Source organism: Sorghum bicolor, chromosome 1 (genome assembly GCF_000003195.3).
Source record: "Sorghum bicolor cultivar BTx623 chromosome 1, Sorghum_bicolor_NCBIv3, whole genome shotgun sequence".
Classification (NCBI taxonomy): domain Eukaryota; kingdom Viridiplantae; phylum Streptophyta; class Magnoliopsida; order Poales; family Poaceae; genus Sorghum; species Sorghum bicolor.
In genome coordinates, this window is record NC_012870.2 from 1,152,042 (window position 1) to 1,177,257 (window position 25,216).

Consider the following 25,216-nt stretch of genomic DNA (forward strand, 5'->3'; position numbering starts at 1 on the left):
CGCCGTGGGTGGCATGCATCCCGCCGGCGCGGGATGGCGCGGCCAGCGAGAGCGCGAGAGAGATTTCCGGGATATGGCAGTGGATGCATGGGCGCATATGGCTACTACCTACCCAATCGCAACCGAATACGCAGCACGTCGTTTCTGGGTGGTTGGTGCGGTGGAGCTGTCTCCGATCCCACACCCACCTGGCAGAGCCACATGATGCACGCTGCTACTAGATAGATGCCGATCCATCATCCATCCGCGGTCGCGGTCCGTTCCGCGCCGTGGTTGGTTTGCCGCACCCGCACATGTCCCCAAATCGCAGCACGTACTCTGCTCTGCTCTGCCGCGCGCTGCGCTATAAATGACTCCCACGCCATGGATCGAGAGCACGCACACGGCACACGGACCACCACCACCGTTGGAGCTCGTCGTCGTCGCTCGGGGTCGGGGATATTGTATTGAACGCGCGACATGGGCAGCAACGCGCCGCCTCCGCCGACGCCTCACGTGGTGCTGGTCCCGTTCCCGGGGCAGGGCCACGTCGCGCCGCTGATGCAGCTGGCGCGCCTCCTCCACGCCCGGGGCGCGCGCGTCACCTTCGTCTACACCCAGTACAACTACCGCCGCCTCCTGCGCGCCAAGGGCGAGGCCGCCGTCAGGCCCCCCGCCACCTCCTCCGCGAGGTTCCGCATCGAGGTCATCGACGACGGCCTCTCCCTCTCCGTGCCGCAGAACGACGTCGGGGGGCTCGTCGACTCCCTGCGCAAAAACTGCCTCCACCCGTTCCGCGCCCTGCTGCGCCGCCTGGGGCAGGAGGTGGAGGGGCAAGACGCGCCGCCCGTCACCTGCGTCGTCGGCGACGTCGTCATGACCTTCGCCGCCGCAGCTGCCAGGGAGGCCGGCATCCCCGAGGTGCAGTTCTTCACGGCCTCAGCATGCGGACTCTTGGGCTACTTGCACTACGGCGAGCTCGTCGAACGAGGCCTCGTCCCTTTCAGAGACGCCAGCCTCCTCGCCGACGACGATTACCTGGACACGCCGCTGGAGTGGGTGCCCGGGATGAGCCACATGCGGCTCAGGGACATGCCGACGTTCTGCCGCACCACGGACCCCGACGACGTCATGGTGTCCGCCACGCTCCAGCAGATGGAGAGCGCCGCCGGCTCCAAGGCCCTCATCCTCAACACCCTGTACGAGCTCGAGAAGGACGTGGTGGACGCGCTCGCCGCCTTCTTCCCGCCGATCTACACCGTGGGGCCGCTCGCCGAGGTCATCGCGTCCTCCGACTCCGCCTCCGCCGGCCTCGCCGCCATGGACATCAGCATCTGGCAGGAGGACACGCGGTGCCTGTCGTGGCTCGACGGGAAGCCGGCCGGCTCCGTGGTGTACGTCAACTTCGGCAGCATGGCCGTCATGACGGCCGCGCAGGCGCGGGAGTTCGCGCTGGGCCTGGCAAGCTGCGGCTCCCCGTTCCTGTGGGTGAAGCGCCCCGACGTGGTGGAAGGCGAGGAGGTGCTGCTGCCGGAGGCCCTGCTGGACGAGGTGGCTCGCGGCAGGGGCCTCGTGGTGCCATGGTGCCCGCAGGCAGCAGTGCTCAAGCACGCCGCCGTGGGACTGTTCGTCTCGCACTGCGGATGGAACTCCCTGCTGGAGGCCACGGCGGCCGGCCAGCCGGTGCTCGCCTGGCCCTGCCACGGGGAACAGACCACCAACTGCAGGCAGCTGTGCGAGGTCTGGGGCAACGGCGCGCAGCTGCCCAGGGAAGTGGAGAGCGGCGCGGTGGCCCGTCTGGTGAGGGAGATGATGGTCGGGGACCTGGGCAAGGAGAAGCGGGCGAAGGCGGCGGAGTGGAAGGCGGCGGCGGAGGCCGCGGCCAGGAAAGGCGGCGCGTCGTGGCGTAATGTTGAACGCGTGGTGAACGACCTGCTGCTGGTCGGGGGCAAGCAGTGACATGCATGCATGCATGGATGCCAACCCGGTTGGCAGATCGAGTTTGCAATAAGTGGTTCTGATTACACAAATGAAATAATTTCCGTACACTTAATTTCCCAAAATATAATTACTCTGCTTTCTTATATATATTTTTTTTTAAAAAAAAAACAAGTCAATGTGCAAATAAACGTACACTTTATTACGTGGTTACTTAAACGACTTACGGAGATCATCTATCCCAATTAACTCATACTATTATCGTTGAACGCACGAACACACGTGGTTCTAACTCATGATCGCCAGTCGCAAGCCTGCATCACAAAACGAGGCTGTCAGCACTACTCGAGACTTTATTTTCGCTGTGTGCTCAAGGAAAAGGAAACCCCGTCAAGGAAATGTTTTTTGTCGGGCAACAATAGTCAAATCCCGTCAAGCGTAGATCGACAGAGAAATAGATTTTGTCTGCGAAGTTTTCCGACAAAAACTTTATCTCTGACGATAATTTTCTGACGGTGATTTAACAAAATATTATAGTGCCATTGGTTCTTTAAGACCAACAGAGGACCGCTGTTATGGTATCTATTTTCCCTTAGGATTATCTTCAGGAATAATTTTTCTTTTTTGTGTGGATGTGTTGCAATTTCTTTGTGAACCTACCATCAAGGAAATATCTATATTACTGTTGGTTATATGCAATTTTCCTGTAAGTGTCACTTCAAGGAAATACAAATATTTTTGTTAGTTCAACACAAATTTTCTGTAGGTTTTCCTTTGAGGAAACTACTATCTCTAACGTAACAACAACACCAAAAATTTGGAAGATGAGACGAAATATCATAATATTGCATATTTTGATTCTTGTTGTGTTCTACAAAGCGTAGATGCACCACAAAAATCATAGAAGAGCTACTGATTGTACTCATTCTTATAGCATGTATAAATTAGAAGTTCCACCAACTTACAAAGCACTCAATATGAGCCACTGTTGTTATAAACAAACAAGAATGCTAAACAACACTCAGTTGTCTTAGCCCCTGCCCACACATGGATTTTTGCGCTCATGCCCAATGCCTCTTCCCCACCTCCTTCTCCTTCTTCCCCAACTCTAAGGGGTATAAAAGGGGCCGGTCATGGGGAGGTAGGCAAGCCAGGTGGTCTGGATGGTGGTAGGGCGATTTAGGGGTCCTAGCGGCAGCGGATTGGAGGTGGTCGGGCCAGGTCAGGGCGGGTGAGTCGCAGCATTTGCTTTAGTTGCAGAAGAAATAGGCAGCGGTAGTACGGGAGGGAAAGAGGAGGGGCGCCTCGAGCATGTTAGGGCTTCTGGCCAAGCCCTACCGCACCATGCCGGGGCGGTGGGCGACAGCGGTGGAGAGGAGGAAGATGAACAATAGAGGGGAGAATCGAGTGTAGAAACATTCGTCAAAATAAAAAAACATGAGCCACCATAACAATGGTTTTGCCCTCGCAAAGTACAATGCAAGTACACCAAGTTTTACTTCCAACGTCATCAAGCCACGAGCACATGCATGTATAGCCATGTTCCTATCCTACCACATCCAATTTTAGCTAAGTTTATCTAGCATTCTACTACTAAGTTTCCCATGCACAGCATGTTCAAAAAGACAAAGACAACCACAAGTTTGTTCAAAAGACAAAAGCCTCTCGACAACTCATACGTTTGTTTGTTCTAGCAGCAATGCTTACCATATGTAACCCAAATCACATAAGTCATCGATGTTTGATCCAACATTACTACCACCATCGTGATTGTGATAAAACTCGTCTTGTTATTTTTGTGATTGTGCTAGTCTTTTTCATCCAGCTTTAGCAGTTGTGCATTGACCTTTCCCCGACATTTAAACATGCCAGTGTCTGAGCTATGCATGTATTTGGAGTTAAAATTGGCAGGCCGTGCCAAAATGCACGCACCGGAAGGTGTGTGCGTGGCAACAAACTATTTGGTGCATACCGTCTAAGTGAAGTTTTTTCTTCAGGCAACAAAACAATTGTATCATTCATTAGCTATAGAGAAAAATATATAGATTATCTCTTGTGAGTTGTTTTTTTAGTTGTATTGGTTATTTGAGTACAATTGTTGCATGAAATTTTTTTCTAAACATTATTTAGGGACATAAAAAATGTAGCAATTTCCTTTCTCAACAGCTGCCCATCTATATTTGGCTAGCATGTATTTATTATACACTCTCCTCTGTCTCAAAAAGACCATCATTCTCCAATTCAAAATTTTTCAACGAAAGACCGTCGTTCTGCAATCCGTATATATAGCTAAGGCCTTATTTAGTCACTCAAAAAACTAAAAACTTTTCAAGATTCTTCGTCACATTAAATTTTGCGACACATGCATGGAGCATTAGATATAGATGAAAACAAAAACTAATTGCACAGTTTGTCTATAAATCAAGAGACAAATCTTTTAAGCCTAGTTATTTCATGATTAGACAATATTTGTCAAATAAAAACGAAAGTGCAACAATATCAAAATTCAAAAACTTTTTGGATCTAAACAAGACAGGGTAGCAGGTATATGGGACCCACTTGTAAAACAACTGCTCCAGAATGTTTGGTTGGGGTTGTTAAAGTTTAATAGATACAGTAGAGTTTAATAGATACAGTAGCATTTTGGTTCTATTTGACAATTAGTGTATATAATTGTAAACTAATTAGGCTTAAAAGATTCGTCTCACGAATTACTCTATTTTATTTTTGTAAATAGTTTATATTTAGTATTTTATGTATGTGTTTAAATATTTAATGTAACAAACGGTAAAATTTAACAATGCAAACCAAACGGCAGCCGTGTACACGGAGGCTCTCCTCTCCACAAGTTTCATCCCAGCATCTCGAAAGTTCTTGTCGTCTCCAACCACCTTGGTTTCCGTGCTAGGTCCTAAAATCAGGCGGGTACAATAAGGCCTTGTTTAGTTCACTTTGAAGACCAAAAAGTTTTCAAGATTCTCCGTCACATCGAATCTTGTAGCACATGCATTAAACATTAAATATAGACGAAAACAAAAATTAATTACACAGTTTAGCTGTAAATCACAAGACGAATCTTTTGATCCTAGTTAGTCCATGATTGAATAATATTTGTCACAAACAAACGAAAGTGCTACAGTACCGAAAACTTTTCACTTTTCGGAACAAAACAAGGCCTAAGACTATTTTTAATGGGAGTTTATAAAAAAGAGTTTTATGAAATGAAGTTCACTACTTTCATGAAATTTTTATTATCTCTCTATTTATTAATATAGTGCCACGTCAACATATTTAATGTGTATGAAACTCTAACAAAATTACATTAAGACTAGTCTAGTGGGCTTATAGCCAAACTAATGTTGATGTGGAGAAAGGAAGATAGGAGAGAAATGATAGCTTAACTCTCATGTAAGCATCAAGCTGGACATGGATATATATGTGGTGATAAACCTAAATAACAAGTGTTGTGAGAAGGAATAAGAAAGAAAAAGTATTTTAGAGGCAAATATGAGACATACTTGGCTCAATTATTATACGGCTATTCTGATAACTTTTGTCCCCATCGGTCAGATTGCCTGACGATATGACAGCTGTATGTTGTAGTGAATACGACAATTTTTGCTGTCGGTTTTCGGTTAGTAATTGCTAATAGCTACATCCCCATGTGACGCTTATTTAAGAGACACTGGACCAGCTAGCCATGCTCACGCTGTCGCGTTTACGCTTCCCATTAATATTAATTTGGCCACAACTATAAATAATGGCATTATAGTCTTTTTCATGAACGTGCGTGTATATAGCAGGACAAAGCATGCATCCACAAGCTTTCTTTCTTTCAAAATTTTGATGCATAAGCTAATATTCTCTCTATCCTAAAAGCTTCAAACTCCTAACATTTGTAGCAGTCAAACTTTTTTAAGTTTGATCAAATGTGTAGAAAAGAGCATCAATATATAAAATAAGTATTTTATAAAAATATATTCTATGATAAATCTAATATTACTAATTTGGTATTGTAAATCTTAGATTTTTTTTCTAAAAACTTGGTTAAAGTTTAAAAAGTTTGATTTAAAACACTTCTAGAAATTGAAGTATTTAAGAACAGAGGAAGTATATATATATATATATATATATATATATATATATATATATATATATATATATATATATATATAGTAGTACTCCCTTTGTCGTTCCAAATTGTGATAGACGTTTTGGCTTTTTCGTTGTTATGCATCTAGATATAAATTAGATACATCGAAAAACAAAAACATCTCACAATTTTATACCACACAAATTTTATACTCTCTTTGTTTTCAATTATAAGTTGCTTTGATTTTTTGGTACATTGATCACTGTACAGAAAAGATTTTTACTAACGGTCAAAAACGATTTTCAGCGGCGGCTAAAAAAAACAACACTATGCCATCGATCGCCAAGATAAGAAGTTTGTAGCTTCAGGCATCTAGCTGTCCACATAAAAGTCTAGAGGTGGTTCCGTTACAATATCTACCTCTGAAAATGGTATTGTTAAGGACGGTTGCAATAAGAGAACCGTTCTTAAAAATCTATTTTCAACCCCTAATTTTCAGTGACGATTATTACAGTATTGCAACTGCCTTTAAAACTGATTTTTCAACAACGGCTATGGCAATGCAAACGCTTCTAAAACACATTTTCAAGGGCTCTTGGCTTAAACGAATCGTCCTTAAAATATATTTACAAGTGCAGTTCGAATCGCCCCTAAAAATCAATTTTAAATTTTTCCACCATATCTTAGAGAAATCACCATTGTAAATACTTTTACATAGGCCATTCTAAACTTGGGTCCACATATTTTACATTACTGGCGTCTGTTCCATATGAACTACCAGTGAAAAAATGGCTGGCACCAGAAAAAATCGTTTTCGTATCGGTGAATGTCGCATTCTCTCTGGATTCTTGGTCCCATATATACACCCACGTTTATGCATGAATGAGGATCTCTTTGTTATGCAATCTAATTAACCTATGGGGACAGAAATTATTAGGACACATATCAATAATCCTCTCCATGTATCCATGTATAACTCCTGTGTACTGTGGCGTGCATATGCCGGCCAAACATCGAACCGTTAAGAAAATATATCTAGAGTAATATATATTCAGTCACTTCACACAAACTCCCCTACATGCGTCCTAAAAGTAATAATACAGTTCTAGATACCCCAAAATATTGCAGTTTCGAGTCTGAACTAAATCAATCTATTTTATGCTTAATCAACGGTTATGATTCGAAATAAGTATAGTATAAAATATCTTACATGTTGAATCAGTTACGTTCAAAAAACATGTTGAACCAGTGCTACTTATTGTGTAAAATAAATATTAGTATGTTCTAAAAAATTCAAATTGATGATGTTTTCCTTTTTTTTTTTGCTCAAGCATGGCAATAATGGATGCTTTGTACATATTGGCACGTGCATGAATACTAGTTGTCACATACTAATTGCAATACCAACATTGACATGCGTGGGCATGAAAATTATTATGAGGACAGATCGAGATATGAATTGACTGTCTCCATGTATATAACTCCGCCCTGTACTGCTGTCGTGTGACGTGTGTCCAAATGCCGGCCAAACATAACTGGCCACTCATTGCGTTCTAGTATTATTAATACAAGTGACCGTATATATATGTATAAACGATCACCATGACACCACAAGTGAGCGTAGTTTAACTACCTAGGTGTTTTTTAACGGTGGAACCTGTTTATTTGGATTTAAATCCTCGACTTGCCGAGACTCATTGTTTGAGTATACGATTTGCATGTGTGGGAGTTGTACTCGTGAGAAGATTAACAAATATAAATTTCTCTTGTCGTGAAATATAAGGTGTCTAATACTGTATGTGGTAAGACACATGACGTGTATAACCCTCTCTAATTATTATATTTGGGTTGTGATAGTCATTAATGGTAAGTATGCATGTGAATATTGTCTTTTCAAGTATTTGTTCACCTAAAATCCCCTTATAATTTGGTATATATTCTAAACCTTGAATCTATTATATTTGAGGACCGAGGGAGTAGCTATTCAGACATATTTCACGGAGAATTCAATGAGAAACCTATTTTGATATTATAGGTGTTGATGTTATGATGTACTTTAATTTTTAATCAAATTAAATAAGAGATGTCTTATTTAGAGCTAATTAAGTTATAATGAGCTATACTATAAAACTGAGGTGACGGATTGTATTCGAGGCATGGGATTAGTTATATTCTTCATCACTACTTAGGTTAATTATATTCCAGACTAAAACTGAGGGATCAAATTACAGACGCATTTGTCTAGATGTGTCTGTGATCACATAACACAGACGCGACTCGATTACCTGTTACTAGAACGGGTGTCTGCTATTTGCTTTTTTTTTACATAGTGAAAGTAGTAAGTAGATGGCTTGGCAGGCAGGACATCCAAATATTTTATTTTGTGGGCAACATTTTATCCAGATCATGCCATGCGCATCCCATATCTTTTTGCTGGTAGAAAATGATATGTCGTCGGTTTGTCACCATCAACCGTCAGAAGAAAAACTACTAGCACTGCTAGCTTTCTTTTCTTTTTTTTGAAAGGTGGCAAACAGATTTTGGCTGGATTTGTTTTATACGGGTGCTCTAGAAGCTTTCAACAAGACAAATTTTATGGCGCATAGATTTTCGAGGGTGTTAAGCACCACGCATAGTCCCTATACGTTAATGTATTATTGTATGTAGTAAACACAGCAGATTCGAAGCTACGACGTGTACAAACGGAGAGCCACTCATTTCGTACAAGTGACCGCATATGTATCTGGGCGGGGCGATCTAGCTGCCGGTGCTGCCTGCCATGCATGCATGCAGGCAGGCAAGGATGACACACATGTGATCGAGAGACATGCATGCATGCATGACACCACAAGGATGCATGGCATGATCGACCGGCTTTCCCATATCTCGAGGTGTCATCGTCTGATCTCATTGGGTGGGGATCTGCCATGTGATGTGTGAGCGAGCAGGGAGCTGATGGTGGAGAGAGACGACGACAAGCTAGCGCTCACATCAATGCTGCATGTGATAACAAGCATGCTGATCTGACCATGCCATCGGTTTGACGGCACGGCCGCGCGCAGTAGCTACTACTATGCACTTTTTAGCCCTCGATATGTGAGAACGACGCTTTTAAAGGGAACACAGCAGGGAATAGTGCGGGACTCTCTCGAACTGTCACAACCAGATTTTTCAATTTCTCGTACGAGTTCTCCAAGTATTTTAGTATTTAAAATTTAATATTAACTTTTCTTAGTAAATACCTTCTAGTGAGAATTCTCTAGTGTTTTAACTAGTGGTAGTGTTTTATTACTAACTAAAAACACTAGGAGAACTCCACCATTTTGGTAGTGCATTTGAAGGAAGAATGTTGTTCTATTTCATCTTAATCTTTAGTCAAATTATCTAAAATTTTATTAAACATAAAAAGAGAGTATCAACATTCTCATGACATAAAATAACTATATCATGAAAATGTATTTATGCCAAATCTAATAATATTTATTTGATATTATAATTTTTGGTAATTTCTGTATAAAGTTGATTGGAACTCAAGATGGTTTGGGTCGATACTACTATGAAGTTATATTCATTCTATTGGATCGAGGGAGACATGTACACTTCCACTACTACGGAAACTATTACCAAGGACGATAAAAATGGTCCGTGGAATTCAGTTCACCCACCCATCCTGAAAATGCATGTTTAGAGACGGTTGACTTAAGCAAAGCACTCTTAAAAATGCTTTTCTAGGGGTGGTTTGCTTAAGATTACTGCCCTTGGATATTTATTTCCATGGGAGCTTCGCTTACGTTGATCATCCATAGAAATATATTTTACAGAATTGCTTGCATTGTTAAATTGAACGCACAATACATATTGTTCAATTAATTAAATAAGCAACAAATCGGTTTCTAACAAAAAAAGTAAAAAATAAATATTACGATATACCGAGAGGTCCATGTGCGAATATTAATCCGGATCCATGCGTGTGCATGCATGCAGGGAGCGAAACTTGAAACTATTACACTCTGCACGATCTGTTGCCCCAACTACGAATCAGATCGGATCTACTGTCATATGCATGCTTCTCCATGCCTGAGCTTCAAACGCATGTGCCTTCAATCTATTCGGTGTAGGAGGACTATATACAGCAACAATGCATGTATTAATAACAGCTAGGTTGACATCACTAGTGCAGAGCAGTACAAACATGACGGATGCTTTAGAGACAGCAGTTAGAACCCATTAGAGAAAACAATTTTTAGACGGGTAAAATAACACATCGTCTCTGATTTAGTAGTCAATAGTATGTCCGTCTATAATGAGTAATCATTTGAGACAGTTGATATCTAGATCCGTCTTATATATTTTGGAGACGGTTGGTATGAGTGCCCGTCGGTATCATAAAGTGCATCAGGAACGGGTCTGTTGTTACCTGCGTCTCTAATAAAACATATATCTGAGACGGCTGGTAATTCAGAGATGGGTGTCATTGTAGCCCGTCTCTGAATCTGCAGACGCCCACTGGACGAACGCGTACGTTGGCTCCCTCGGCGGCCGGCCCCAGCTGATTACCTGTGTGTTTTTGACGACGCGTGCGGACACACCCGTCCCCCTCTTCTTCCAAGATACACAGTTTAGTTCCGAAAAGATTTCGGATTTCGGTACTGTAGCACTTTCGTTTATTTGTGACAAATATTATCTAATTATGGACTAACTAGGATCAAAAGATTCGTCTCGCGATTTTCAGCTAAACTGTATAATTAGTTTTTATCTATATTTAATGCTTCATGCATGTGCCGCAAGATTCGATGTGACGAAGAATCTTGAAAACTTTTTGCTTTTTGGGTGAACTAAACAAGGCCATAGAGCTCATCGATGGCGAGCTACCGCATGCGTCGGCGAGCAGCAAGAAATAATTTTTTTATGCCGATAGAAGAAGATGACTCGGTGTTGGGCCTATTTTTTATTGTCACCCCAATAGCGGCCATTGAAAAAGGCAATTATCCCCAAAAATCGCAGCTCCGCACGTGGTTGTATCCGTGCTTCGTTGCTTGCTCACGACAAGTAATCCGCATTGAGGCGAGCGCTCTAGCCTCTGCTATACCAACACCACCGCTCGCTAGGCGTCGACCGCTGGAACCATTAGGAGCCGAGCTGCCAAGGAGGGTAGGAATCTTGAAATATTGTTCAATCATAAACTAAATAGACTTAAAATATTTATCTCGCAAATTATAGGCAAACTATATAATTAGTTTTGTTTTCATCTATATTTAATGCTCTATGTATGTGCCGTAAGATTCGAAATGACTAGAGATCTTGAAATTTTTTTGTTACTTTTTGGGAACTAAACAAGGCCTTAGTGTCCAATTATGGACTAACTAGGTTTAAAAGATTTGTCTCGTAATTTACAGTCAAATTGTGTAAATAGTTATTTGTTTTATCTATTCTTATTGCTTTATGTATGTGTCAAAACATTCAATATGATGGAGAATCTTATAAATTTTTGGAATTTTGAAAACATCTAGATACGTCTAAACACCCTCTAAATTAAAGCTACGTACGACGTGTACGCCGGAGAGCCACTAGTATGAGCAAGGCGCGCACATGACTTTGGACAACCTTGAGCATCGGACGCGCGTGGTCACGTGACCACGAGTTCCACGAGCAGCCCCGAGGACAGACAAGCTCACATGTCACCTGGCGCATAACACGCAGTAGTACTATTTTGAGATAACTGACACTGTCGATTTGACAGCTATGGCTTAGGGCACATTACAAGCAGGGCTTTTTTTTCAGTTTTTCTTCAATAGAATCAGTTATATTTTCGTTTGTATTTAACAAATATTATCTAATTATAAATAACTAGATTTAAAATATTTATCTCACAAATTATAAGCAAATTATATAATTAATTATTTTTTATCTATATTTAATACTTTATTCATGTGTTGTAAAATTTAATGTGAGTAGAATCTTAAAATATTTTTGAATTTTGGTGCAACTGAACAAGACCTAAAACCTAACGAGCAAGAGCGCGTGGTCGCGTGACCACGAGGTCCACGAGCAGCCTTGGAGGACAGACGACGGACAAACTCACATGCCACCTGGCGCATGACATGCAGTAGTACTATTTTGAGATAACTGACACTGTCGATTTGATAGCGATGGCAAGTTTATAAGATTTCTAATCACATTAAATCTTGCAATAAACGCATAAAGCATTAAATATATATATATATATATATAATAATTAATTATATAGTTTACTTATAAATCACGAGACGGATCTTTTTAGCCTAATTAGTCATGATTGGACAATATTTGTCAAATACAAACGAAAGTGCTATAATGTCAAAATCCAAAAAGATTTTAGATCTAAACATACCTTTAGGCACATTACAACCAGGGTTTTGTTTAGTTGCAATTTTTTTGTAAAATGGACACTGTTGCATTTTCATTTGTATTTGACAAATATTATCTAATCATAAAATAACTAGGCTCAAAAGATTCATTTCGCAAATTACAGATAAACTGTACAATTAGTTATTTTTTATCTATATTTAATAATGTGTCCATGTATGTGCCGCAAAGATTCGATATGATGGAGAATCTTAAAAAAATTGTAATTTTTTGGGAAGTAAACAATGCCCATGTTTTCTTGTTTTACAATCACATCCGGAGTTAACAAAACCTCATGTATAAATGGTATATATTTCTAGGGAAAGTTTATGCTACCAACCCAAAAAATATATAATCATTTCTACCCTATATAGTTTGACTTTTAGGGCCGATTGGTAATTTGAAGCGCCCCTATAAATAGGTAAATTTCATTTGAATTGAAAATGGACGGATAAAAACTAACAAAATTGTGGAGCTCGAAGAGATATAAAACTTGTATAACTGAGGACTTTGTATTGGAGGTCCTAAATATATGTTTTAAGTGCTCGGAAATTTTTGAATTCAAATTTCAAACTTTTTTAAACTCATGGATGGAGGCATACACCAATATATAAATGACTAATAATGGTTATCTGGCTAAAGTTAGCTATGATGTAGAACATGGTAATAAATTATATTCTACAACAAGCTGTGAAGCCTAGCTAGCTAGGGAAATTTTAATAGCCTAGGGCCTTGTTTAGTTCACCCTGAAAACCAAAAGGTTTTCAAGATTTCATGTCACATCGAATCTTGTGGCACATGCATGAAACATTAAATATAGACGAAAACAAAAACTAATTACACAGTTTAGCTGTAAATCACAAATCTTTTGATCCTAGTTAGTCCATGATTAGATAATATTTTCACAAACAAACGAAAGTGCTACAGTACCGAAAACTTTTCACTTTTTTGAACTAAACAAGGCCTAGCTTTAAATTGTTAAAACAAATTATAATTTTTTGCATTTTCAAATTATATACCCAGCCTCAACGGACGGTCTAGCTATGCACTGCTTTGGGCGGTCTGCACTCTGCTGCAGCCCGGCCGGCCCGCAGGTAAAAAGCCGGACACAGCACATTATTGCAAGAGACATGCAAGGACGTCCATGACACGGCTGAGACCACTGTCTGTCCCATGATGATGATGCTCTCGCTTTTACACTGTACTATACTACTGTGAGAAGCACACGTGTCTCACATGGACTGATACCAAAGCCAGAGACACGACAAACGCGCGCGATTCTCCGGCCAAAAAGGCGGTCGGGTCGATTTCATAGCTAGCACTGCGCTGGCACATGCTTGCGCACTGAGGTTACCGCCTCCGTCCCCAAAAAAGTTTATACACATCCGTACCAATAAGAGAAACACAGTGTCTAATGCCTTGTTTAGTTTCGAAAAAAAATTTCGAATTACGCTAATGTAGCACTTTCGTTTTTATTTGATAAATATTGTCCAATCATAAACTAACTAGGATCAAACAATTCGTCTCGCAATTTACAGACAAACTGTGTAATTAGTTTTTGTTTTCGTATATATTTAATGCTTCATGCATGTGCCGCAAGATTTAATGTGACGGAGAATCTTGAAAACTTTTTAGATTTCGGGGTGAACTAAACAAGACCTAAAAATCTGACCGCAATATGGCCTATGACGCTAAATAAGTTATATTATGAAAATGATTTTAATGCCAAATCTAATGGTTTCTATCTATTGTATGACAATTATTAGTAAATTTTTATAAGGATTTAATCAAGCTTGACATATTTTAAAATGGTACTATTTCGAAATTGAATTTTTTTTTGGAATAGGGAATAGTACTAGTTAACTTTCTTCTTTTCTCAAATTATCCAAACTCTTTGTAAAAGTGACGCCGAATCATGCCGCAGATGTACATCGAGTCACACCGCGCGGGACATGCAAGAGACATGCAAGGACGTCCATGATACGGCTGAGGCCTAGTTTAGTTTCGAATTTTTTTAGTTTTAGTATTGTAGCACTTTTGTTTTTATTTGGTAATTATTATCCAATTATGGATTAAATAAACTCAAAAGATTCATCTCGTCATTTACAGATAAACTATGTAATTAGTTTTTTTATTTATTTTTATATTTAATACTTTATGCATTTGCTTAAAGATTCGATGTGATTAACAATCTTAAAAAAATTAGTTTTTAGGTGAACTAAACAAGATCTGAGACCACTGTCTGTACCATGATGCTCCCCTTTTACACTGTACTACTGTATGTGAGAAGCACACGTGTCTCACATTGACCGAGATACTCCTACACTACCAAAGCCACAGAGACGACATCACATGGCCAAAAGCAGGCGATCGATTTGATAGCTAGCACTGCCATAGCACATGCTTGCGCACTGGTCCGCCTCCGTCCCCAAAAAGGACTACACATCCGTACCAATAAAAGAAACACGACCTCGGCGAGTACAGAGCACACAGAACACCCACGCGAAAAAGAACACGTGGAGGATTGTTAGCCGCAAGACATTGTAGTCTTTTCATTCACGCTTCACTATGCCAGAAACAGATTAGATTAGAGAAGATGCAGGTTAAAATTCATCAAAGAGACAGGAAAAAAGTCACTCGTATTGCGTCTCTGATGTGAACACATCAGTGACGTGTATAAAACATGCCACTGATGAACATTAATCATAGACACGTATATAGCCAAAACATGTGACATCTGACCTAGTTTACAATTTGGCCCATAGTGCATCTTAATAAGATATTATAGAGGGTTTAGTCCCACCTTAGTTGTTGAAGGTGGAGATAGACCAAACTTCTAGAGTCGATGTCACCATCTAGGTTAATTTTTTTACGCGAAGCGAGGACGAAATCGTAAATGAGATAGTGATAAGTATGGTTCACTCCACCTGCACGATGAATATGAGGCTTTTGGACTCTAGGGCCTTATAAAGAAAAACAACATCAATTTGAATTTTTTAGAACATACTAATACTAATATTTATTATATGCAATAAGTAGCACTGGTTCAACATGTTTTTTGTACGTAACTGATTCAACATGTAAGATATTTATGAATCATAACCGTCTCTAATGTGAATCCTCATCAAGGATGCATTCTTGCTATAAGAGTCTCCGATGGGCTTCACTGATGGCTCACATGATTGACACGTTTTTGGCAAGGATTCACATTAGAGATGCGTTTTGGCTTCACTCGTGGCTGGTTCAACATGTTTTTTTTTGGTAAGGATTCATTGCCAAAAACGCTTCAATCATGTGAGCCAGTATAGCCAAAACGTGTCAAAACGCGTCTCTAATGTGAATCCTTGCTAAAAACGTGTCAATCATTGCGTGCGGCAGGCATAAACAACCCACGCCTGTTTGCCCCCCATGCGCACGGTAGGCTGCTATCATATACTCCCTTATTTCCGTGAAAACTTCAACTCTTAGAATCCATGTCAGACAAACTTATTTAATTTTGACCAACTTTATAGAAAAGAGCATCAATATCTATGACATAAAATGAGGATCTTATGAAATATATATATTCGATGACAAATCTAATGGTATTAATTTGGTACTATAAATTTTAGCGTTTTTTCTATAAATTTGATCAAAGTTTTAAAAGTTTGACTTAGGACAACTCTAGAAGTTGCAGCTTTCAGTGACAAAAGGAGTACATCCTCCTCTGGATGATGGCATCACTGGAAAAACTATCATTACAATCGCTACCAGAAAAATGGAGATATTGTGAGAGGCAAAACACACAGACATCGCAAAGACAGACAAAACCACCACAAAGTTATTTCATCACGGGCAACCCACAGGCAAAGAACCCTCACGGATCAAATGCTAGGAAATGTTGAACCGTCATGAACGTATTTTGTGCTGGGATCGGAGAGTTCGTGGCGGCCACAGCTACAAAACATTCACCATCACAAGGTTTTTGTATAAGTTATTCTGACTTTTCTAAATATATATCTTTTGCTATGAATCTAGGATGAACTTACAATTTAGAAGAAAGAGAGCGGTATAAGTGTGTGTATTATAACAACAAACCGCACCATATATATAGTCAACAGATAAGGTACTACTAGGAAATGTGCCCGTGCGTTGTTACGGGAGAAGGATCACATGGTTGGAAAACTACATGATCCTTCTTCCTACTAAATGGCGCCGCCTCCAATCCTGCTCTTGCTTGTGTCCACTGTCTCATGCACCCCTCAGTTGCCGCCCTCTTCATTGGCCTTCTAGCACCCACAATCGGCACATCACAGAGGATCATTGTCTCACCAACCTCCCACGACGTCCTACACTAACCATAGGGTCTACCACTCCAGCATAACATCCCCGTCGCTAGTCCTACGTAAACTCTTACAATTTGTTGTTGAGGATTAAAAAAGAAAATAAAGGTTTTATTTATGTTCTTGATTTTTTAGTATTTATATCTAGGTAGATTAAAAAGAGAAGAGCTTTTGTTCTTATTCTCGATTCACGTTGTTCTTTGCGTATATAGAGGTGGTGGTAGGTAGCATGCGGCAGCGCTGTGAGGGGGCAAGGACGGACCGCATCCTCCATCAACGAGCTCCCGAAGCTTGACCTGGCTGGATTCTCCCTGCCTCCCTGGGCCAGGCGATGGCAAGGACGACAAACAACTAAGCAGGAGGGGACAAAGTCCAAGGGCAGCAACACGTCGGAGATGAGCAAAGGGTTGGAGCTCTTGCCGGCGGCGCTGTGTGGGTTGTAAAGGCCATGAATGAACTAATTACCGAAAGAGGTTGCTAAGAAAAAGCTGCCTATAGAGAAATAAATAAAATAACCACATACATTAATTATGGAAGAACGCATGGCGCAGTGGTTTGTTAGGTGTTGGGTTCAAATTCTTGGACTTGTGTTTTTTTTTTCCTGATTTGTTTTTTGTGGGCAGATAGAAAAAGTGGATAGACTAAATTTTTTTCCTAATTTGTTATTTATGGGCGGACACAAAAAGTGGATAGATTAAAATTTTCATGATTAAATATTAAGTAAATATTTATACGTTCTATATTATAATAGATTTTTTATTAGCTGGGTCCATCGGTGTCGTGATTAATTTGTTGCATCGTTGGAATTTAGGAACAGACCAGACTGTGTTCATATACTATGGGTAGATAGAAAAAGTGAACAAACCAAAATTTATAGAATTAAATATTAGATAAAGATAAAGATATATACCAAACACATAGCTTAATATTATTCTCAAAGACACGAAAACATGCATGCAACTCGATCGGCTAGCTAGCTTATTCAACACCTGGATGACACATGCCGATCGAGAACGAGGACACACACAGGGGTCGATGGGCTTATTTATATTAAGCCAAGCAGTGAACGAACGAAGACTCGATCACTAATTTCAAGCAGACGGCTTCATGAGCGCGGCGACCTTCTGGACAGACGGCCTGGCCATGAGGCCATCCCACCATGCCTTGACGTGAGGGTACGCGTTGAGCACAGAAGCATGGGGCGTCGCGAGCAGGCAAAGCGTGACGGAGACGTGGTTGAGGTCGGCGAGGCTGAGGAAGTCTCCGGCGAGGTACTTGTGCTTGGCGAGCCGCGCCTCGTACACCTCCAGCACCTTCTTCAGCTTCTCCAGGTTCTCCTCCACCACTTTCTGGTCGGTGGTGCCGCCGAACATAGGGCTGACGAGGCACTCGTACAGGATAGGGTTCAGGGCGGCGGTGTACTGGTTGGACTCCACCTCCAGCCACACGTCCACCATGGCTGACTCCTGGAGGTTGCCTTCCCTCAGCAGCTCTGCTGCCTTGTTCTTGCGGGCAACGTACTTGCAAATCGCACGCGATTCTGGCAAAAAAAACATACCATTTTTGTGATGCATATATATATATATATATATGATGGCAGGGGTGAATACTACTATACTGTCATATTTACAGAGAGACACCAAGAGATATAGGATCATATGCGTTGCGTACGTACCCCATAGGTGGAGATCGCCATCTTGGAAAGCTGGAACTTGACCGAACGGCTGCACAGATCCAGACACAACACAACATATAAAAATCATGTCAGGCCTTGTTTAGTTTCCTGAGTGAAAAACTTTTTAATATACCATTTTTATTTGTATTTGATAATTATTGTCTAACTGTAAATTAATTAGTCTTAAAAGATTTATCTAGCAAATTATAAGTAAATTGTGAAATTAATTATATTTTTATCTATATTTAATATTCTTATGTCGTAAATTTCGATGTGACAAAAAATCTTTAAAAAAAATTAGATTTTAAGTGTAAGTCCTCGGTACTATGGACAGTGATGAGTTTTAACTATCAGATCGGATCAGATCCCGCAGCAACAGCGAGCCAAAAACAGCAGCAGGGGGAGACCGGAGACCGCCGGGAGAGAAACCGGCCGGTCGCCGGCAGGGGAGTACGTACGTTGCGGGCGAGGTGTTCGGGGCTCTTGTGCTCGGCGGTGGCGAAATCGATAGGTACGATCTGGTACTCGGCGCCGGCCTCCTCCAGCGCCACCACGCACCGGGTCACGTTCCACGACACCGTCGCACCGTACAGCTTCATCGGAGCCATCAACGACGACCTTATTGCCCTAGCTTCTCTCTATCTCTCTATATTCTCTGCTAGCTAGGCGAAGTGGCGCATGCTGTAGTGTGTGATGTGAGCCCGTTAAATAGAGGGAGGAAGGAGGAGTCGAGATGCCGCCGGACTTTTCTTCTACATAGTAATAGTATAATGGAGGCAATATATATTTTCATTATTGGTGGTTGTTAGGCCGCCGGCCACCTTTAATTTGAAAACCAGGGCCTTGTTTAGTTCCCAACAAAATTTTACAAATTACGGCATATACATAAAGCATTAAATATAGATAAAACAAATAACTAATTACAATGTTTAACTATAATCTGCGAGATAAATTTTTAAACCTAGTTAGTTCATAATTAGATAATACTTGTCAAATAAAAACGAAAATGCTACATCGTTATTTTTTTTTAAAAAATGAACTAAACAAGGCCCAGTTCTCAAGCAGAGCGGTCCACTGGTTCTAGCATCCTGGAGACACCTCTAGAAACAATGCTTCATGAGCAATCCACATCTTGGACTCCGAGAGTGAGTGAGAGAGAGACGTCCCTGAAAATCATTTAGGGCTTTAAATTCCACAACACCACCCACAAACATGATTGATGTTCAGGTAGATCATGGACATCCAAATAAGGCCTTAAGGGGGTAGCGCATTGGTAGTACACTGACCCAGGGCTTAGTACACTAGTATGATAAATTTTTTGGCCTCTATAGATAAATACAGAATTTCAGGAATTTAAAAAATATCGGATCAAGTTTAAACAAATTCAACATGGAAAAAAGTCGACATCATTCCATTTGAAACACCATCCATCCTATCATGCATCAAAAAGTTAATAATACTGACAAAATAACATAACATATCACATAAGTAGAGAGGCGATAATATATGACAAACTGACAATAAGTAAAATATAAATGCTGGCCGGTGACATCGACTGTGAGAGTGGGGAAATTGAATGAATTTGAAAAAAAAAATAGGGCTTTGATGCAAAGAGGGGAAATATGATACCCAATTGATGTAAATAGGAGAAAGGAAGCTCACACGCACGCGCGCTTTCTCGCCTCAGCAGGCGGGACGAGACGAATGGCATGTGACATCTGCATGAATGGAGCGCCGAAATCTAGCCCTAGCCTTGAGGGGGCATGGCCTCTTTTTTGTAGATTTAGTTTTGGGTTATTATTTTGGCCTTTTTAACTTGCGGATAGAAGTCCTAAACAGTTTAGATCATGATCATGACCCGCGCGTGATCAGGATAGATAGTCGTATATAAACAACTTGTAGGCCAACACCAAAATGCATCTAATCAAACTAAGGTTTTTTGCTTCTACTTGTTGCTACGCCCCACCATCGTAGCTTCTCCATCCCGTGCATCTGCTTGCACTAGCAATCAGGGGACCAGGTCTATGGAACCCTCGTCCTTGCGACCTACACCGGCGTCTGAATGCATTGTTGGAAATTTGCCTCTTTTACGGAAGCCTCGGCACAACTCTCAAACACAAAAGACGGAAAAAATCAGTTAAAAAAAGTTGGTAGCATCTCTTAATATTGAGGAGAAGGCTCAGGGTAAGGACACTAATGATAAGGGAAACAAGGGCCATTCTTGCACCAACATGGTGTAGAAAAATCTACACGAGGACAAAGGAAAGAATAAGCCTTTCAATGCCAAATCAACAACTATATTCAAAAAGAAGAACAAAGCAGAGTTGCCTTGCTTCACTTGTGGAGAGCTTGGCCACTTGTCCGGGTAATGTCTAGATCGAGTGGACCACAAAGGGAAAAAGAATAATATCAACATCATGACTACTAGCAAATGCTAATGATGGGTACCGTAATCTTCCTACTGTATTTTCAATATTTTAATCTTCAAGTGATGGGTTGGTAGATGTGCTAATATTCATGTGTGTGCTGACATCTGTATGTTTTCTTCTTACGAGGGGCTCCAAGGTTTCTCCATCCTGATAGGGAATGGGTCATATGCTTTTGTTCAAGATGTTGGCATGGTACATCTAAAGCTTACTTAGAGAAAGATCGTGCGACTAGAGAACATGCAGCATGTTCCTACTATACGCAAGAACCTTGTTAGTTCCTCCCTTCTTTTGAGAGGCAAGTTTAAGGTAGTGTTAGAGTAAAGTAGTAGTGTTGAAGCATGGGCAATTTATAGGTAAAGGCTATATATGAGTGTTTGACATTCTCATTTATGTTATGTTAACTTTGGTTTTATGCTACAATTGTCCACATGAGTTTAATTCTACATTCCACTATTGCCAAAGGCTCTAAGTATCATAGTTGTGTGCAGTCAAATCAATCTCGAAAGCGTTACAAGGCTGTGGAGAAAAAAAATTAAATGACGCATCTAGAACTCATACAATATGATCTACACGTGGACGATGCTGCTAGATGAGGAGCCAGTAGTAAAATGGTAAAGTTAACACTATCAGATACCTAATGCTGATTCAAAACTTAGCAGAGAGAACCGGTAAAGTAAAATTTGCTCCTAAGGGCACATGCCCTCGCAATGTGGACCATATGATTTGCTCTGAGATTCATACCCACCCAACAGGAGAGAGACAATAGAAAATTGTCTCGTTTCTGTTAGGCACGAATCTCAGAGCGAATTATGTGATCTAAAATGAGAGTACATATGCTTTTAAGGCAAAGAAACTGCGTTCGGAGAGAACCCGTTTGGAACTGTGTGGTTGCATATATACTGTGGAGGGCGGGTTTTTTTGCCCTTAAGGACACATACCCTCATTCTTTCACCCATTGGATTCGCTTTGAGAAGTGTACAATCATACATCTTAAAACACACATCTGGGATAGTCAATGTGTATCACAATTTTTTTTATTTCGTGGTAGCAAAAATCGTTGTACTTCATCATTTCTCCTTGCCTCTTGGTTCATCATTGAACAAAAGATGTTTCTCTCGAAGGCATATATTACAGACCCCAAAAATCATGCAAAACAGCTGCTGATATATAAATACGAAGAACCTCCTCTTTAATTATTTGGCTGCGACATCTTACTCCTCTCGTCTCATGATCTCACGATTCCAACAAAAATCACTGAGCTAGCGTGCGCTCTTTTCTCGAGTCTTGTTCTAAATGATGATGGCAGATTTTTATCACCGGATCTGAGTAGGTATCAATCTCTTCAGTCTTCTAGGAGAGGCTGCTTCTTATCATCCCACTTGTCAAGCCTTGCCCTGGCTTTCTCCACCTGCAGTTGATCAGTCATCATCAGAAAACACTGCATGCATGCTGTGAATGACCAACATGAGTAATAATGCATGGCATGGATGGAGGACATCGATCACCTCCTTGTTCCAGTCGGTCCTGCTGGTCACCCAGAGCAAGATGAGGGTCTGCATCATGGTTCCCCCGATCACCATGCCGCTCCAAATGCCCTGCACGCATACAATGCAATTTATAAATTATTGAAAAAAATGGATCTGATCACATTGAGCTTAAGCTTTCTTCAAAAACATTGAGCTTAATTAAGCTTTGCCATTATACTCAGAATCAGAAATGCGTAGGAGCACCTTGGCGCCGAGGTCGAGGTAGAAGCCGAGGAAGACACCAAGCGGCACACCGATGATGTAGTAACAGCCCACGTTGACGTACGCCACGAACGCCTGCCAACCGCAGCCCACGGCGACGCCGGAGAGCACGGGCTGCACGCCGTTGAGGACGAGCGTGACGGCGAGCAGCGGGCAGAGGTCGGACACCGCGCGCGCCACCGCCTCGCCGCCCGTGAAGAAGTAGCTGAGCTGGTCGCGGATGCAGAGCACGACGACGGCGCACACCACCGCCACGGCCAGCGACAGCGACGTCACCACCACCACCGAGAAGGCCGCCGCCCTCGGGTTGCCCGCGCCGAGCTCGTTGCCGACCCGCACGCTGGCGGCGGCGTTGAAGCCCACGGAGATCATGAACACCCATCCGTTGATGGTCATGCATATGGAGAGGGAGTCGAGGGAGAGCTCGGGGTTCTTGAGCAGGCCGGCGATGAGCACGAGGATCTGGAAGTACCACGTCTCCAGACACAGCATCACGGCGGACGCCGCCGAGAGCTTGAAGAAGCTGCCGAGGCTGTGGAACGCCTGCGAGGTGAACCCCGTCCACGTCTCCCTGCACCTGGGGCTGGTGACGATGTACCCAAACTGCGCCAGCACGATGATCCACCAGCTGAGGCTGAGCACGAGCGCGCCGCCGAGGAGACCCATCCCGAGGCGGTCGACGGCGAGCCAGGTGAGCGCCAGGTGCAGCGCCAGCGTCGCCGTGGAGATGTAGGCGCTGGGCGCCACGATGCTCTGCGCCTGCAGGAACTTCTGGATCGGGAAGTTGGCCGCGTACGCGAAGATCTGCGGGATGAGCCCGTACACGAACACGGCGGCGGCGTGGGCGATGCGCTCCGACTCGCCGAGGAAGACGAGGATGCGCTCCGAGAAGCCGTAGGCCACGGCGAGGGGCACGCCGGTGGCCGTCAGGAGCACCGTCGAACGCTGCAGGTACACGCCCAGCATGCCCGGCTTGTGCGCGCCGTACGCCTGCCCGCAAAGCGTCTCCACCGCGCTGCCCATCCCGAGCATGAGGCCGTAGGCAAAGACCTGGATGCCGGTGTTGCCCAGCGAGACGGCGGCGAGCTCGAGGTTGCCGAGCTGGCCGCAGAAGATCTGCGTGGACATGGACATGAGGTAGTTGATCATGTACACGGCCACCGCCGGCAGAGCGATCCGGAGCAGCAGGGGAAGCTCCACGCCGGCGCCCCGCAACGCCCGCCGCGCCCACGGCACGGACGCGTCCTCCAGGATCGCCTCCAGCTCGCGGCTGCCCCCGCCGCCGTGCGGTGCCGGCTGCAGCAGCGGCGTCGTCGAGTCCATGGCGATGATTGACGGTCAATGCAAAGCTAGCACGTTGATCGATCGCGCGCGGCCGATATTTAGTATGATATATAATAGTAATTATATACAGTGAGGGCGCTGTCCGGCTGCGTTTTTATATAGCCAAGGCCGTCGTCGATCGGAGACTCCGGTCTGCGTGCGCCGCGCCGTAGTAGGTGCGGCGCGCTGCTAGCGTTCGTCCGTCGGACCGAAATATCAGTCCGATAGATATCCCGCCAAATAATTTTGAGGTTAGAGGAAGCGCTGCCATGGTGGCCCGCCCATCTCACTCACGTCATCAACTATAATGTGACACATGCAAATGACTTTTAACCAACCAAGGCCTTGTTTAGTTTTTAAAATTTTTTGGTTCGAAGCACTGCAGCACTTTCATTTGTTTATGACAACTATTGTGTAATTAAAGACTAACTAGGCTTAAAAGATTCATCTCGCGATTTATAGGCAAATTGTGTAATTAATTTTTGTTTTTTACTATATTTAATATTTCATGCATGTGTCGCAAGATTCGATGTGACGAGGAATTTCGAAAAGTTTTTGGTTCTTAGGGTGAACTAAACAAGGCCTAAACAATAATAACCGCTAAACCAGAGATCTAAATTAAATTCTGATTTCACCATTAGATTTTTTACAATAAATTCTTCAGAACAAGATCCTATATGAATGTATTTCGATAAAATTTTATTAACGAACATTTATCGTATAAGGATAAAACATTTTATTTTGTTGAACACATACGATGTTCTAGATTCACAAAACAACATTCCGTCTTTATAAAAAGCAATGTTTTATCTTCATAAAAACAATGTTCATATCTTTTGTTCATAAAATTAGTATTATAATATACACAAAAATAAATAAATAATAACAAAACTAGAGCAAAAGCATAAAGAAAAGCAAAAACACGTAATAGAAAAATTTTAAAAAACATCATATGAATACTTTTCAAAATATTCACTAAATACACCGGACATCACTAAAATATATTATAGAACATCATACATAATAGAACATAACATATATTACCCTAAAATCACTTCATACATAATAGAACATAACATATATACTTTACGAATATAAAAAAATAGAACATAGCATGTATGTGAACATCACATGTATAGTAATTAAGTAAGGTAAAGTAAAAATTATAGAAATTCTATGAAAACATAAAGACAAAAGAAAAAGAAAAAAAGAATACAATATAAAAATAAAATAAATCAAACAAAATATTTAATGATAATAAAGTAAAAATAAAATAAAATAAATAATAATATATAAATGAAAAACCAAATGAAACAAAAAGAAAA

General features: G+C 42.0%; 3 protein-coding genes across 3 annotated transcripts; 1 reads left to right on the forward strand and 2 right to left on the reverse strand.

Annotated features, from left to right (window-relative positions):
* Positions 258 to 2,065, forward strand: LOC8060874 (cyanohydrin beta-glucosyltransferase). Its single transcript, XM_002463473.2, has one exon. The coding sequence runs from the start codon at positions 460 to 462 to the stop codon at positions 1,936 to 1,938; it is 1,479 nt and encodes a 492-aa protein (XP_002463518.1). The 5' UTR covers positions 258 to 459; the 3' UTR covers positions 1,939 to 2,065.
* LOC110430195 (glutathione S-transferase 1-like) lies at positions 17,610 to 19,142 on the reverse strand. The gene is made up of 3 exons (XM_021447372.1): positions 18,850 to 19,142; positions 18,392 to 18,440; positions 17,610 to 18,256 (listed from the first exon to the last, which is right to left on the reverse strand). The coding sequence occupies exons 1-3, from the start codon at positions 18,997 to 18,999 to the stop codon at positions 17,808 to 17,810; spliced, it is 648 nt and encodes a 215-aa protein (XP_021303047.1). The 5' UTR covers positions 19,000 to 19,142; the 3' UTR covers positions 17,610 to 17,807.
* LOC110430191 (protein DETOXIFICATION 40-like) lies at positions 21,830 to 24,076 on the reverse strand. Its single transcript, XM_021447365.1, has 3 exons — positions 22,551 to 24,076; positions 22,326 to 22,415; positions 21,830 to 22,228 (listed from the first exon to the last, which is right to left on the reverse strand). Exons 1-3 carry the CDS (start codon positions 23,889 to 23,891, stop codon positions 22,163 to 22,165), a joined length of 1,497 nt encoding a protein of 498 aa, XP_021303040.1. The 5' UTR covers positions 23,892 to 24,076; the 3' UTR covers positions 21,830 to 22,162.

Bases quoted from the DNA above. Each gene is read 5' to 3' on its own strand.
- LOC110430191 (XM_021447365.1), bottom strand. From the start codon at position 23,891: ATGGACTCGACGACGCCGCTGCTGCAGCCGGCACCGCACGGCGGCGGG. The intron at 22,416-22,550 runs GTGCTCCTACGC...GTATGCGTGCAG, and splicing joins ACCTCGACCTCGGCGCCAAG to GGCATTTGGAGCGGCATGGT. The intron at 22,229-22,325 runs GTGATCGATGTC...GATCAACTGCAG, and splicing joins GGACCGACTGGAACAAGGAG to GTGGAGAAAGCCAGGGCAAG.
- LOC8060874 (XM_002463473.2), top strand. From the start codon at position 460: ATGGGCAGCAACGCGCCGCCTCCGCCGACGCCTCACGTGGTGCTGGTC.
- LOC110430195 (XM_021447372.1), bottom strand. From the start codon at position 18,999: ATGGCTCCGATGAAGCTGTACGGTGCGACGGTGTCGTGGAACGTGACC. The intron at 18,441-18,849 runs GTACGTACTCCC...GGATCTGTGCAG, and splicing joins CCGAACACCTCGCCCGCAAC to CCGTTCGGTCAAGTTCCAGC. The intron at 18,257-18,391 runs GTACGTACGCAA...TTTTTTTGCCAG, and splicing joins TGGCGATCTCCACCTATGGG to AATCGCGTGCGATTTGCAAG.